General features: G+C 38.4%; 1 protein-coding gene across 1 annotated transcript in view; it reads right to left on the reverse strand.

Moving 5' to 3' along the window:
• Positions 1-1369: 1369 nt before the first annotated feature.
• The window catches only part of WDR64 (WD repeat domain 64), a 62023-nt gene continuing 47473 nt past the window's right edge, over positions 1370-15919 (reverse strand). Inside the window, exons 18-24 of the mRNA XM_018554460.1 lie at positions 14706-14811; positions 12100-12161; positions 10711-10820; positions 10438-10626; positions 8206-8287; positions 2519-2553; positions 1370-1412 (exon numbers count right to left, since the gene is read on the reverse strand). Coding sequence (XP_018409962.1) covers positions 1370-1412; positions 2519-2553; positions 8206-8287; positions 10438-10626; positions 10711-10820; positions 12100-12161; positions 14706-14811 — 627 coding nt within the window. The remainder of the gene's footprint in view (positions 1413-2518; positions 2554-8205; positions 8288-10437; positions 10627-10710; positions 10821-12099; positions 12162-14705; positions 14812-15919) is intronic.

Here is a 15919-nt window from a genome sequence, read left to right on the forward strand (position 1 = left end):
ACCGTTCCCCCCTCCTATTTACAGCTCACCTCTGCATGTCCACAGCTCACCTCTGTACCCTCTGCTGACAGACCAGTAACTCCCATGCCAGCTCAATGCTGCACCCATATTAACAGCTCTCCACTCTTTCACAGCTCATATCTACGACCCCCCACTGCATCCCATCCAAGGCTTACCACTCTGCTACAGTTTACCTCTGCAGCTTTTGTACCCCTCACTACACCCAGCTGTCTCCCTACTTCCAGCAGCCAGACTGGCCCTTTTACCCCCCTCCCCTCATGACCCACGGTGTGTGACAATAGGCTTTTTCAATTGTGCACATGTCACTGGCTCCTGCCTGTAAAGATGTTAGTGCTGCTTGGCGTAAATGCCACAGCTTCATCTTATCCATGGCAGCAAGGTAAACATGGCAGATGGCAGTGGCCTGATATAACTTAAATAAAAATAACTAGACATGTGCGATTCGGTTCGTTCCGAAATTCGTTTTGGACGAATTTTCGGAAATTCGGAGATTCGGATGCATCCGAATTCCGAATTAAAGCTAAGACGAATGCAAACGAATCTGAAATTCCCGATTTCTCGAAATTCGTTATTGGACAAATTTCGTTGCAGCAAAACGACATTAGAAAAAAAAATTACAACATTTACCTTCTACACCATTTCTATAGTTAAAGTACAGAAGCAATAGTGTAGAGGTTAGAGCACAGAATTGCCATTGTCAAGGTCGCAGGTTCTAGTCCCGGGTAGGGATAAAGTTTTTTTTTTTTCTTTGCTTTTGAATTGGCATTCTCCTATTGACCTAAATGTCATTTTTTTTTCATTTTGCTATTGGACAAATTCCGTTGCAGCAAAATGAAATTCTTTTTTTTTTACAGACTGCAGAAAATGAAAAAAAAAAAAAGCTACAGACTGATTATTAAAAATGGCTCCATCGATGTAATCCAGAGTCAGGATCAGGATGCAGCACCCCCGCCGACCCGCCAATATATAAAAAAAGTCACGCCGCAGACGACCACCCGAATCCAACGAAAATTTGCCGCAAAAAATGACAGATGGGCGGAGCGAGCCATGACGTCACGGCTAGAAACTAAACTAAACAAATGTTTTGCTGGTGCACATGTCTAAAAATAACTAGTGTTATGCAGGCTAGCAAGTCAGTGCTCAATAGTGCATTAGTGAAAGCTCAGAGACTCTCTCTAATGTCACACAAGCACATCTACTAAAATCTTAAAAAGTATGTAGCCTTGATTGTATAACAACATATCTATTACATTGCACATAATAATAAAAAGAAGAAAAATCCAACAAATAATATTGCAATTTTTTTAATATATATATTATTGGTATCCTTGAATTGGAGCAAACAGTTTTACTTGAGTTTCGCAAACTCTCCATGGGCTTTGTTTTTAAACCTGAAGACAGATAAACAGAAGTTGTTACAAAATTTAATTTTAACATCTAATAAAAGACACAAGATGTTAACAGATTAAATAGAACTCGTATAGAAGAGATTCCTCCATCTACGCTAAACTGTGTGGATGGAGTAATCTCCCACTGCGCCAAGCTTCAGTATCTTACTAGTCGGCCCCGCTGGCTGTCAAAATACCTGAACAATCTGATTGGATGCAGGCATTGTTCAGGTATTTTGAGAGCCAGCAGGGCCAACTAGCAAGATACTGAAGCTTGGCCCAGTGGGAGATTCCTTCATCCACACAATTTAGCATAGATGGAGGAATCTGTTGCACTTTTTCCATCTGACCATGGAAAATCTGCAGATAATCTATAGGTGTATGGCCAGCTTAATGGTGTGTATGCTTTACCTGCAGCTGAGTTGCTGCTTCTTCTAAAAATCTTTATTCACTGCCCTCTTCACAGCCAATTAGTGGGTACAGAGGGCAGCCTTGATGTCTGCTGCTTGTCAGTGTAGAGGCAGAGAGTGCTTTATCAACCCTCACTTATGTTATTTGAGTATATCACATTTAGCCGCTAAAACATGTTTATCCTCCAGAGCAATACATTTGAGTGTTCGTTTTAGAAACCAGTTTACCCTGTCAAGGACTTTTTCTGCATTGGATAAGAGTAGCATAGCTAGGATATCCTTAAATATGGCTATGTGGATTAGATTTAATGACTTGTAGATGTTATCCTCGGCTTCTCTACTTGGCATACAGTCCACTTGATCTTGGTGAATAATATGGTTTCCATGTGAGTATTACAGATCAGCTGCAAAGACGATATGGTACCTTTGGTTCTACAAGCATGTGTTCTGTTTTTGCTTTTGTGCTGCACAGTGCTAGCAGCTATGGGCAGTGCCCATCTCATCTGCTGATTAATATGCCTTGCTTTTTGGCCATTTAGTGCCCTGCATCCCAATTCCTCATATTATTTAACCCACGGTCAGTCCACCTCCCATTGCATGAGCAATATTCTTATTGGCCTATTATTTTGAAAAAAACTGACTATGTCTGGAATTATAAGCCTTGTTCTAATGGCCAACTCCCCAGCAGCACATACTCACCTGTCCTTTCCTACCCCACTGCTCTGTTCATCCACCTGCAGTGATAAAAGGAATTCCCGTGTAAGTTCTAAATCACTCGCTTCAGTTTGCTCATTTTAAAATGAGACAAAGAAGCTGATGGGTTGCAGTGCAAATCTGCTCCAGATTTTGCCGGCTCCAGTTTTGATAAATTCCCCCCAGAATATTTTCTGTGTTGCCAGTGGTTGAATTATGTAGTACAAGAATTAAGATTGTCAGCCCACAAATGTTATGGGCAGCAGCAGAACAATAATAATCAGGGAGAAGAGGCCTAACCAATGTATGCCTTTTATTTTTACTATTGGAATAGGGGGTTGCGGTGAAAGTGTATTATATGAGACAAGGTGTTTAATGAACAGTTATATTAACTGAATCCCGAATTTCCTGGGTAATTTCATATCTAAGACACATGCATCCACTGGGTGCTGGGCACAACAAGGTTTTGCTGATCCACAAAAACACAGGGCCAGATGAAATACTGTAGGTATTGACATGCATGCTACAGTCCTACTTAAATTATGATAACCACATTATTTAAATATTCCTACAATAGATATCTCATACCTTTAAACTATCTTTTATAGTTGTTGGGCTGCTGTGCCTAGAATCCTGGCATTGTTGACCATATGCAGATGCATTTTCAAAGTTTATGCTTTGCACCTAGAGCCAAGACACTTTTTAACTTAAAAAAAAACTTTAAAAAGTATAACGAATATTTTATACTGTGGTGAAGAGCTTAAATGTATTAAAGTAAACAATAAGTATAAAAAATGGTCATTTACATGTTCTTCTCAATGTTTACAACAATAGTACCAGGCAATTGAAAACAATCTGTACAAGCAATAAAATGTTTTCAACAACACAGGCACACAGAGAGATACAATATCCTTCCAGATTAAGTGTTACTCTAAAGCAAAAAAAAACAATCTTAACATCTATTTTTTCCACATGATACCCTACATTCACAGTGTCATGATGCAGATAGCAGCACTGATTATGTCAGCATCACTCTCTGCATCATTGAGGACAGCCCACTACTGCAAGAAGATCCAAGGAGAAAGAGAACCTTGTGCATCACCTGAAGAGATGACTGCCTTTAGGTCAGGGGTCTCAAACCTCCGGCCCTCCAGCTGTGGTGAAACTACAAATCCCATGATGCATCTCTCTTCGAGAGTCATGTCTGTGGCTGTGAGAATCTTGCAATGCCTCATGGGATTTGTAGTTCCACCACAGCTGGAGGGCCGGAGGTTTGAGACCCCTGCTTTAGGTGATCCCTTAAGACTCATCTCTTCAGGGAAGCCTATCCCACCTCAACCTAACCACTGAACCATCACGTTCTCAAACAATTCATCCCCACACAGCTCCCTCCTCATGTATCACTTTTCCCTCCCTTTTAGATTGTAAGCCCTCGGGGGCAGGGCCCTCCTTACCATCTTGTTTTGAATTGTATTGTGATTGTAATGGCTTCCTTATATTGTAAAGTGCTGTGCAAACTGTTGGTGCTATATAAATCCTGTATAATAATAATAATCACGTGACCATTCTGAAGAATGTGTAAATGTTTTGTAAACAATCCATTGTTTATTTACCAAAAAAAAAAACTAAACACTTAAGGCTTAATTTATAAAACTTATTGTTGGTTGAAAACCAGCTCTGTAACCAAGGAGTAAGAACATCACAAACATGATTACATTCTACAAAGTATGTTTAATCTTGCTATATCTGATGTTCTTTATATACAGTTTTTTTCAAAAGATAAAGACTAGCCTATAGAGCATAATAATTATACAAGATACTATTCACTATGAGGTCCATTTATGGGGGATTCCCCGGGAAATTCACCCAGTAATTCTTATACTAACTCATGTGACATTCACCTGAATTTGCCTGACATTCCACAGATCATTCACTCTATGTAAGATAGGAAGATTGTGGACCAATAGAACAGAAGCTGGAATAACCATCAAATGTTATATGTTGAGTGCATATAAAGCATAGTTTGTATCCTGCAGGCGAATCTGTGAAAAATATGTGCCCCTCCGAGAACTAACCAGACTGGCATGTCCGGGGTTGTGGGGTCTCACCAGGGCTGTGTGCAGTGTCATGAGGGCTGTGCTGTGTCACCAGGGCTGTGTGCGGTCTTACCAGGGCTGTGCAGGTGGGGTCTCCCCATGGCTGTGCAGGTGGGGTCTCCCCATGGCTGTGCAGGTGGGATCTTCCCATGGCTGTGCAGGTGGGATCTTCCCATGGCTGTGCAGGTGGGATCTTCCCATGGCTGTGCAGGTGGGATCTCCCCATGAAGATGTGCAGACTGTCGCTGTAAGCAGTGGCACGAGTTCCACAGAAGGCTGCCCTGAGGTCCCCAGCAAGCGCGAGGCAAGTGTCCGCCCCCTGCGCTGGAGCAGCAGAGAGAGGGGAGGAGGGAATCCCTGCGGGGAGCAATGGCTGACAGTCATCGCTCTCTGCAGGGAGAAGATGAGATACTGACTCTGAGCAATCAGCGGTATGTGATTGCTCAGTTCTCCATCAATAGAGCCGGCATGTGCCAGCTTCAGTGTCACAGGTTGATTCTAATTATGAGGATGAGTGTATTTCACTCTCCCCATAATTCACCTTTACTAGATTGACCTCGGTATGTACTGTATGCATATCCAACATACCATATCGCAAAAATACATTTCTCAGATTACAATAAAAAAAAATATATTTAACTTGCCTCATATATAGGTAATGCTTTGAATGTTAAATTATATTCTCTTGTCCCTAATCTGGAACTGTCCAAGAATCTTTGTGCAACCTGTTTCAAATCAATAAATAACAATGTCAATCATTAAAATTCATCTTTTTTTTTAGCCTTGCATAGGGCAGGGGATGGTTAAATTATGTGAGGAGATTTCCCCTCAGAGTTTTCCAGTTTAAGAGACACAACAGTATATGATAGGAAATATCCCAAAAGTGAAAGAAAATCCCCTCTTGGACAGATGTCACCAGAACAGGTGTCCACATTGAAAAAAATTCTCCTCTATTCCTGTTCTGGTAACAACTGTAAGGTTTTGAATTTTCATCACTTTATGTCTCAGTGACAGTGGTCATTAGGACAAAGCGAGAGATTGAATCTCCTCAAACTTAACAAGGGTCCTCCCCTTCTCTATCCAAAACTATAAACGTTTTGACTATAGACACATGTTAAAGTGTACAAAGTCCAGACAAAAAGTTGCCCAAGTGGGTGCTCAAAGGGATAATGACAGATGGTGCTGGGCAAAGACCAGATGGGAGAATACAGAATCACCAGCACTCCAAAGAAATGTGTATCACAGATATATTGCGGGGACCCACAGGACAAGTGGTGAGGTGATGTAGTCACTATATCACCTTGAGTACAAACTCATAGCATGTGCACATATACATATATAGTTGTGACGTTTGAATGCAGTTTGCTACACTTAGGGGTTTGTTCATAAAAGTTCTGCCCAGCGTATAGTTGGGCAGATGCCATTCTCACAGCACTGCCACCACTAGATGGTAATGACACGTATAGGTATTTCCTATAACCATCAGTGCTGGACAGAACTTTTATACATGAAAGCTTTGCACTGTGATCACATCTGTTTAATGACTTGTGGGGAGAATTGTGGTTGTCATTTTTAAATGCAGCAGGCTCTGGGTTTAAGTTCCATGAGGAATTCTACAATTCCTTTTCTCAAAAGCCAAAAAAACATATGTTTATCTTATTCGAACCTAGTGTGTGCAACGGGATGCTTGTGGAAGTGGCATTAGGTCATAAGTCACAATATTAGAGTGGTTGATATGAACAATGCCATATTTTCTCTATAGTGTAATATGTATTATATTTAGAGGCTACATAAATGATTGAACTACATTTAAAGCAGATAGCAAGCTTAGTTGAAATGTACATGATACCATAGTGCAAACACAGCACTATATCAAGCTGCTTTCAGTTTGCAAGATATTTGGTCAAAATGATTGTTTCTATTAATTGTGCTTCTAGGATACAGTGCTGTCTATTTTACATGGCCAATTTTTAAATCTTGTATGGACATACAGCACACTTTAACAAATATGTTATATAGTCCAGTATGCAATTTTTACAAGTTATTCATGCTTTAATTAACTTTACTATTATTACTCAGATCCATAGTATTTCTATGATATGAAATACAAATCTGCACATCTGTAATACAAGTGTAACTTTGTTTTTGCTTATTAATTTCCTTCAAGGACCTTGTAAAAGTTTTAACTGTGCCCTGCATTCAAGGTCATATTCTTTAATGTAAAGTAATGAGAAAGGACTATGAGGAATTAGATATTTGTCTAACTATTTCAATATCAAAAAGACGGGCATAATTCCCCAGTACCAAACACCACAAGATGTCATCACTTTTTTTTTCTTGCAAAAGTGGCTCATATATCACCCTGGAGTCCACAGACCTGATTACATACTATATGCTAATCTCAACCTGGAGCACATATCCTCCCTGCAACCATCACTACAAACTAGGAATGCACCAATACTTTTCGAGTACCAATGCCGATACTTGGCATTTTCACGAGAACTACCAGGGTTGCAACCGGGACGTGGCTCTGGTGCTCCACCACTGTCCTGAAATCATTAGTCTGTATTGTTTTAGAAAAACTGTCACATGACAATAAACAAAAATGTATCAGTACTCGTACTTGTAAGTACTTGGGCAAGTACCAGTACTTGCACTCACAAAACTGGTATCGGTGCATCCCTTTATTTATATTTATAAAAACATAATCATACATTAAAACAGAGATGTACAAATCCCAGGAGCTCTGTATGCTCCTTACAAATGACAGCTGCCTCCTAACTTTTGAATTTTTCTCTAGTCTAGTCTTGGAGCTCGAAAAGTATCGGTACATGTACTCGTACTGAGTACTGTACTTGGTATCGGTGCATCCCTACTACAAACCACACAGCACAGTAGACTATAGAAAGGCACACATATGGGGTTGTGAGATGCAGGAGGTGAGCACTGGAAACTTTGCTTCAAGTTGGATTTAGCATTTGATGCGTGCCAGATTTGGAACCTACAAAAGCTACTTTTCACATCTGTTATTTGGGAGTCAGTTTGATGTCTATTTTTTCTGACCCATTTGCCTAATCTTAATCTATGTGCCTACCAAAAACTATGCACATTATAGATAGCAGTATTATCTTCCATTTTGTAAAAATCACTCTAAAATAAAGGGTGATTGACTTATAAATGTATCTTGGCTAATTACATTTTTGAAAATGTAATTCACATGAATGAAAACCCCAGTTCTGGTAAAGAATATCCGCCACATAAGCAACATACATTGCAAGGATTTCAGCAAATTGTGCTCTGCTGTCTCTTTAGCTAACCCACAGTGCTTTAAAAACACTTTGTCATGTATTAAATATATATTATATATAAATATTTGTAATACAAATATTGTATCCAATAAAGAAAAAAAAGATATAACATCAGTTTAAAATATGTAATCTTAAAAAAACATGATCCAAAACCATCAAAACCATTATACTTTCCTTTTAAGTACACATTTTTGTTTAGTTTATTTTTTTTCAAAAGATATGTATATAATAAAAATAATGTTCAGAAACCAGACATCAGCATACAGTAAATATTATTAGTACTACTTACATTGGGAGACGACAAGCATTTGAAATACTTCACACCCACACAATCTTCAGTAGAGTCCTGATGTTTAGTAAGTGATTTAAGTCTGTGAAAAACAATATAGTAAAAGACTGTTAGATTAACATAACATTGATTATCCCACAGAAAAATCTCACCAATCTCATACATGAAAACACATAACAAAATAAAAATGATACTCAAATCAAAAACTCCTCATGTATTCCAGGCATACAGATTCAGACCAATTGCTTTAGATTGATTCAGAAAAATGTTTATTTGCATCTACTTCTGAGTCAAACTGTGTTCACTGCTCTGCAAATCCACACTGAGGATAAGATTCCGTTAAACTCTATATGGACCTTGCCTACTACATGCACAGAAGGCTTTAATAGAAACCTAGCTAAATTAACCAGAATTACGTGCTTTAAGCTTCTTTCAGGTTGCTTCCGTATGTGTATAGAAAAGTACAGTATATTATTTAACAGTTTCAATTTGATCTAAGTGTAGAGGTCTAGTCTCAAAGTAAGGAACAAAATGCGGCACAATCACAAAAATCCTCTTATTTACTAAATCACTGGTAGAAATATTATGTATAAAAAACTGATACATCCTATCTTATATACTATTAAAGCTAAGGGCTGCTATCACTTTTAAATTCTGATAATTCTGCCTCCAGTCCTAAAATCCCATTCCCAGAACTTCTATTGACCTTTATCCTGTATCCCAACCAACAGCTTACACATATTAATTCCCAGTATCCATGCCAGCCATGGGATGGCCCCACCAGTACACAGAGCTATCCTTCCAATATGGTTCCAGTAAGAGAAGAGCACTACTTGTTTCCTGTCTAAGATGGAAGACTTCTTGTACCCATTTAGCTTACACCCTTAGTGAGTATACTTCCATCTCATTCTTTGTTATTTTAATTGATGTTTACATCCCCTCCCTGCTTTCCTTTGCAGTAGAGTACCTTCTGTTTCTTGTTAGCAATACCGTAAGCATCCTACACTTAATTAATTTTACACCCACACTGTTCATACACCACCTCCCTTGTTGCTGCCTTTTGCCTGCATATATTGGCTGCTGACATATCCTCTACAATACTCTCCCACACATATGCTGTACCAATATATCCTCCTCATTTTTCTTACAAGGTACAAGGCCAAGTCTTCAAATACTCATAAACTGGCTGCTGGCAGTAATAGAGGTGTAGAAGGCCAGAGGTGACCAAGTCAATGTAGGTTGGTAGAAAAGAGCAACCGAAGAAGATTTCCATATCACTTGCAATAGGGAGTGGCAGAAACATGTTACCTCAAATTGAATGCCGAAAGAAAGAGCACAGAGCGTACACACGCCACATTCCACCTAAGGGATTACATCAACGTTAACCCTTTCCGCAGTAAACCAAAAGAAAAAAATAGGAGTAATAATTGTGCCTAATGGTCTTATTAACAAAGTAGTTGCCAGTGTACATGGCCCACCCACAAAGTTAGTATTCAGAGACTGGGTCACACCAAAAGCTGTGCCACAGCACTGGACATGGAAAGACATCTGTGGCTCACTACCTACTACACAATGCGGAGCCCAGTGACTAAAGCTGACATTACAGACTGGCCCCATGATTGTCCATACCCGCAGGGTTCAGGTACGGCCTCCAAAGCTATTGCTGAACATACAGTATGTTGACCTGGATAGCTATGCAATCTGTAAGAGCATCTTAATTGAAGACAAAGTAATGATCTTAACGTGGAAAAGAAAATGGCCAGTAACAAACAGTTATGCTTTTCTCAGAGAAAACATGTCCATCTTCCAAGCACACTAGCAAAAATGTCAGTCATGCTGGGACCTGGAGGAGTTATAACAGGCTGGTCTCTTTTTTTTGGTTGCTAGTGACCAAATCCTCCTGTAGGCAACAGTATAACACTAGTGTCTCTAAAGCCTATGTTGCTCAATGAATGAGACCAAAATAAATATTATAAGTTTGATACATTTATGCATATTTAAAATTACGGTGGCAAGTGTATTTTTCAATGTTCCACTGACTTTAAATTCATTTATCTAATCAAAAACTAAAAAATTAACTTGTGAAACATCTTTAGCCAAAAATGGCTACTAATGCAAATCAATAGAGGAAAATCAGAAGAAGTTCCAATAAGAGTATGGGCATATAAACCTTATTATTGTTAGGGAAAAAAAACTTTTTTTCTTTAAAACAATTTTTCTTATTTTACTTACTTATCCCTGTCAAAGATTAATGTAAGATCACATTGCCTCTGTGTCCACAGGTCAGTTTTTCCTGATTGGTTCTGCAAAGGCAGCTCATTTACATCACAGGGTTGAGTAAAATGAGGAGGATTAATCAGCTCATAAATCCTTCTCTGTCCAAAATAACCAATGTAATTTCCACTTGAAGAATGCCACAGTCTACAAGGAAAATGATGTTAAATCACGCCAGGTCATAGCACAGAAGTGATAAGAAAAGCTTGCCAAAGCATACCATAAACGTACCTAATGGAGTCATCATCTGAAGCAGATACTACAACATTTTTATTGTCCTCAAAAAACAGGCTGATGATTTTCATAGAATGTGCCCGCCAGCAGAGTTCTTGTTTTAATATCTTAAGGAATAACATTGCATGAATATTAGACTTTAGAACATTAACATTTTGTTTAATATTGTTTATTAAATAGGCAAATTAACTATTATAATCTGGAATTGCTGGTAAGATCTGGTTAATGTTATACCATATCATGGGAGCAAAATAACCACTGATATTCTACACATCTATTTTCCAGTAACATTTAGATATGGGGAAAATGCCAAGTTTCGATTACAGTTGCTCACCGCTACTGCACACAGTCATGTCGTTGCCTCCTGGCCCAACCAAAATACTTGTGATGATGGTTATCTATGGGTAATATGCCTTCAGGGATAGAGTTATAATGCTTTCAACTCAAACTAATTTTGTGATGCCCCTCAATATTGTGTAGGTACACTGACATAAGCTGGAATATCCCTATTCCATATTTAGTGGGCAGCTAGGCTATACCCAGCCTGAGCTATTGTTCTTGTTATCTGGAGATGTGGGGTATCCCCTAATATTAAGGCATCATTTACTTTTGCCTGCTCCTGGGCAATGTTCTTCAGCATATTGATTATTCATATATTGGTTATTCATATTTTTTTCAAGCTAGCCAGTGACTAGGACGTTTTAAAATAGTGATGTGGGCTAGGGAAAGAGATAAGTATTCTAGAAGTCCTTTCAAAAGTGTCTTGGAACGTAAGAGAATGTAAGAAGACAGTCATGTCCTCTTAGGCCTGCTGCCTGGGGAAGGAAGCTGAAGAAGAATTCTGCTTAGTCAATTGTTGGTCACGGCTTAAAGGTCCACAGCTACAGATTGCTGGTCTAGGCTCAAATGACCATTACTAGCCTGTGAGAGGGGCTAAACATAATTAAAGGTAGCTGTCTGCATGGCCTACCTAATGTGCATTAGCCTGTGACAGAGCTCTAAAGACACTGGGACCACTGAGGTAAACCGGAGACATGTTGCTGCTGTTTTTGGTTAGCCTTTACCCCTCTTTACCTAGACATCTGAAACAATTAAATCTGCACAAGGAAGAATGACGGAGTAGAAGTGTGTCTGTCAGTTGGTGTTGGTAGGTCGGTCAGTGGGTGCAGCCTGCAGGCCAAACCACCTGTAGGAATACTAAGAGGGCCCACAAAATCCACCAGCTCCTAAGGGAGTCAGTGCTAAAATGTTATAGTATTATTATTGATAAAAATACATTTTAATAAAAGAACTAGGAGTTAAGATGGATAAAATATATGTATGTAATTCATGTGGATCTCTTCTCTTTTCCCCAAAGTATATGACATAAAAATATTAATCTCTTACCATAGTTTTTTCTCTGTTGGCTTCTTGAATCTTACAAAGCTTCCACAAAATGATGTGTCCCTCTATTAACAAAACAATGGAATATTGATTATAACATTGTGCTGTAACCCAGATCTTTAGATAAATAAGCAATGTTTTTTTCCTAACTGTAAAATACTTAGATTCAAATTTTAATTGGCTTAAAGGGAATCATAGTATGGGCCCATGCACATATATTTACAAGTAACCTTGTACGTTTAAATGAAGATGTATGACTTTGAACAGACATATCTCTTTTAGTGGTTGCCCTTGAAACCTGAAGCTATGTCAGAATTTGTGAAGAACTAGTAAAGAAGCAGCTGTTATGGGAGTGGTTTAAGAACAAGGTTCTGTGTTTTAAATAGAGTTGTAGAATACATTTAGAAATCATGACTAAAGTAGTTTTCGTGAAACCATATAGAGAAGTATAGTAGTCGTGACGTCAGAAATAAGTTAAGAATATGCTTACAGAGTTATGACCTTATAGGATAGACCAATCGTTAACGTCGATTTTGGTATATAAGCGACAGGGGACAGACACTCGGGGCGCATACACACTACAGACACACAGACACGCCCACACTCACATTTGAAAGATACTTTGTTATCCCACCTGCTAGAAGACTATTTTGGTCGAACCTACTCAAAAGGCTGAGGAACAAACACGAGGTGACTAGTTTTTTTAACTCTGAATTAACTAAGAACAATATACTTTGAACTATCTATTTGTATATTATATTTTTGCAATATCATTGTATGCTGTGACTTTCCATTATACAATTAAAGTCACAAGTTTTTCAATCTACAACTGGACAATCATTGATGAAGATTAATCACCTTCAGACGCTTAAATCGCAAGTGTCAGTCGAGAAATACTAATTTTCTAACACTAACTAAATTAGTAGACTAAAATTTAATTGACATCCCATTCACACATAAAGTATATGCATGCATTATTTTCTGTGCCCAATCAATGATACTACAGTCATAAGCATGTAATGTACATGTGTATGGCCTTGGAAACTTGAAGGGCATTTAATAACTTTAGGCTATGCCACCACACAAGAATTAAAATCCATCCTATGCACATTAAATACCTAAATAAATGGGCATATTAAGAAGGTAGAAGAAACTGTATAGGTTTAAAGCTTAACACAATTAACACACGGTTACAAGTATGACTGTGAAGGTTCTAATTTATATAGGTCATGGTATAGTTAGAAATATTTAGTCACATTCATTTAGAGAATGCTGAAGATGTTTTAAGGCTTATCCAAACATATCATAACAGCATAACTAACCACATGGGTAACTCAATCACATTAATGCAATCACCATTGCTATGTCAATGTCATCATCATGATTGTCAGGAGCTGACTGTCCAAGAACATGATTGGAGGTGTAAAGGTTTGTGAAACCCCTGTGTTAATGCTGTAATCCAAGTACCATGGTGCCAGGGAGTCTGGGACAAGTGAAGCATGTGTCTCCCAATAAAGATGTTTTATTAGGTACTATCTAATTAGATGTAAACCCATCAACTAAAATCTCATGTATGCTTTAATATGTTGTTGTTATTATTATTATTAATATTATTATACAGGATCTATATAGATCCAACAGTTTGCACAGTGCTTTACAGTATAAGGAGGACATTACTCTTACAACACAAGTCAAGACAAGATGTTTAGGAGGGCCCTGACTGTGAGAGCTTACAATCTAAAAAAGAGGGGCAAGTGATACAAGAGGTGGTAGTTGTGTGGGGATGAATTGTTTGAGAAAGTGATAGTGCCGTGGTTAGGTTGAGGCGGAATAGGCGTCCCTGAAGAGATGAATCTTTAGGGATCACCTAAAGGCAGATAGAATAGGAGATCAACGAACAGGTTGGGGTAAGGAGTTTCAAAGAATGGGAGAGACTCTAGAGATGTCCTGAAGGTGAGCATGGGAGGAGTTGATGAGGGAGCTAGAGAACAGGAGGTCTTGGGAGGAGCAGAGGGCACGGTTAGGATGACACTTTGAGATGAGGGTGGAAATAAAGCTGGGGCTAAGTGGTGGATTGCTTTGTAAATGGTTTATATGTTAATTTAAAAAATAGTTTTCAATATTTTAAAATCTGTAGCGTTCATTAAAATATTACCTGCTGATTTTCCATAATGGTTATTGTTCAGTCAATTGCTGTTACAGGGTTATAACACTTTGTCCCCCCCTCCAAGATCTCATGATTTCAAAATATCTTGCAAGATCTCAGGGGAAAAGTTTATTTTGGGGTTTTTTCAGCAGAGTATAATATGGTACAGTATATATGCAAGATGAGGCACAAATGTCATTGATGGACTGGCAAAATATTTTTTTAAATGGCAGCAAGAGAGTGGGGAACAGGAAGAAGATGTTGTGGGAATCGTGGGAATGAGGCAAGAGATTAAACATAAAGACACATTGATATATGTACTGTAAGTGGACATGTTTCACTTAATATTTTTAGATGATATTGTTGGTTTATGGAGAAGACTAGTCAGTTTTCAAGTCACATTTGGTAAATTACATTTTTCAGCCTTACAAAGCTGAGCATAACTTCACAAGCACATACCCACCTTCATTGCCTGCTATGATGACATCAGCATGGATATCTGAACAAAGTGCTGTGATTGGAATGGGAGGGTGCTTTGTAAATGGTAATTCCGTGCTCATCAAATCACCCTGAAAAGTAATATGTACATTTAAACATTTAAAATGAAACCTTCTTGCAATACTGGTATTTTATACCAATGCCATCTACAAAAATGTGAATTAAATAACATGGGACAGCCACATATCTATATACTATTAAAAAAAAACTGAATTCTATTCAATGTTCAGACTAAAGAAGCAAAATTACTGCAATGTAATGAAATAAAACAGGAACAAAATATTTCAATAGATTTGGTTGAATGCAGTGATAGCAATAACTAACGGAGAAGTGTATTTAGACCATCAAACTAATACAGAATATTGTAATAGACCTTAAAGCGGACGTTTACCCCCTTTCACTAAAAATCACATCAGCATGAAACTTATTTATAATTACTGTTTTTCCCCATCCTGGTTGAGTAAGGCATTGGTAATGTAATGCTGGCATCACAGATGCATCCTGGGAAGGCTACATCACCAGTGCCTTTCTTGGAAATCTCATCTGTAAACTGTAAAATTACAGCGGAAAGGCACTGTTCCTCCTGAGATGACATGCCCTGTCATATGCTCCAGAAGGCAGACCCAGAGTTCCGTTCCAAGAAGTCAAGGGACATGGATTTATCTGTCCTTAGTAAAGATGGACAGTGTAAGAATGGGGATGAAAAGAAAAATAAGGTATGCAAAGAATACAAAGCCTGCAATGATCTATAAGTATCTGTTTGTAGATTGCCATTACTAAACATTTCTAAAGGTGCCTTTGACTTTTTAAGCCCTTGTCCCTTCTAGGATAAGGGTGAAGTTCCTCTTTAACATGCATACATTGGAACTGTCAGAAATTTACACTATCTCGCTATTTCAGAATATGGTAAAGAAAAAAAAAGAAACATGAAAAGATAAACCAGCACAACTCAGGATATAAAATGGTTAAAATATTTGGAACGGTCACATCTTTCTGCCTTGAGGAAGGGACCATGCGCGGTCCCGAAACGTCGGTTTATTTTGATGTCTGTGACGTTTTCTGTCCAATAAAAGGGACATATTTATCTTTACTACTGAGTGCTGGTGATTTCCTGACTTTCCTGTGTTTGCACGGCGCCATCCGTGGTATCTCATCACTGCGAGCACCACTTTTTTCATA

This window comes from Nanorana parkeri, unplaced genomic scaffold, assembly GCF_000935625.1.
Source record: "Nanorana parkeri isolate BGI_ZX_2015 unplaced genomic scaffold, ASM93562v1 scaffold160, whole genome shotgun sequence".
Lineage (NCBI taxonomy): Eukaryota > Metazoa > Chordata > Amphibia > Anura > Dicroglossidae > Nanorana > Nanorana parkeri.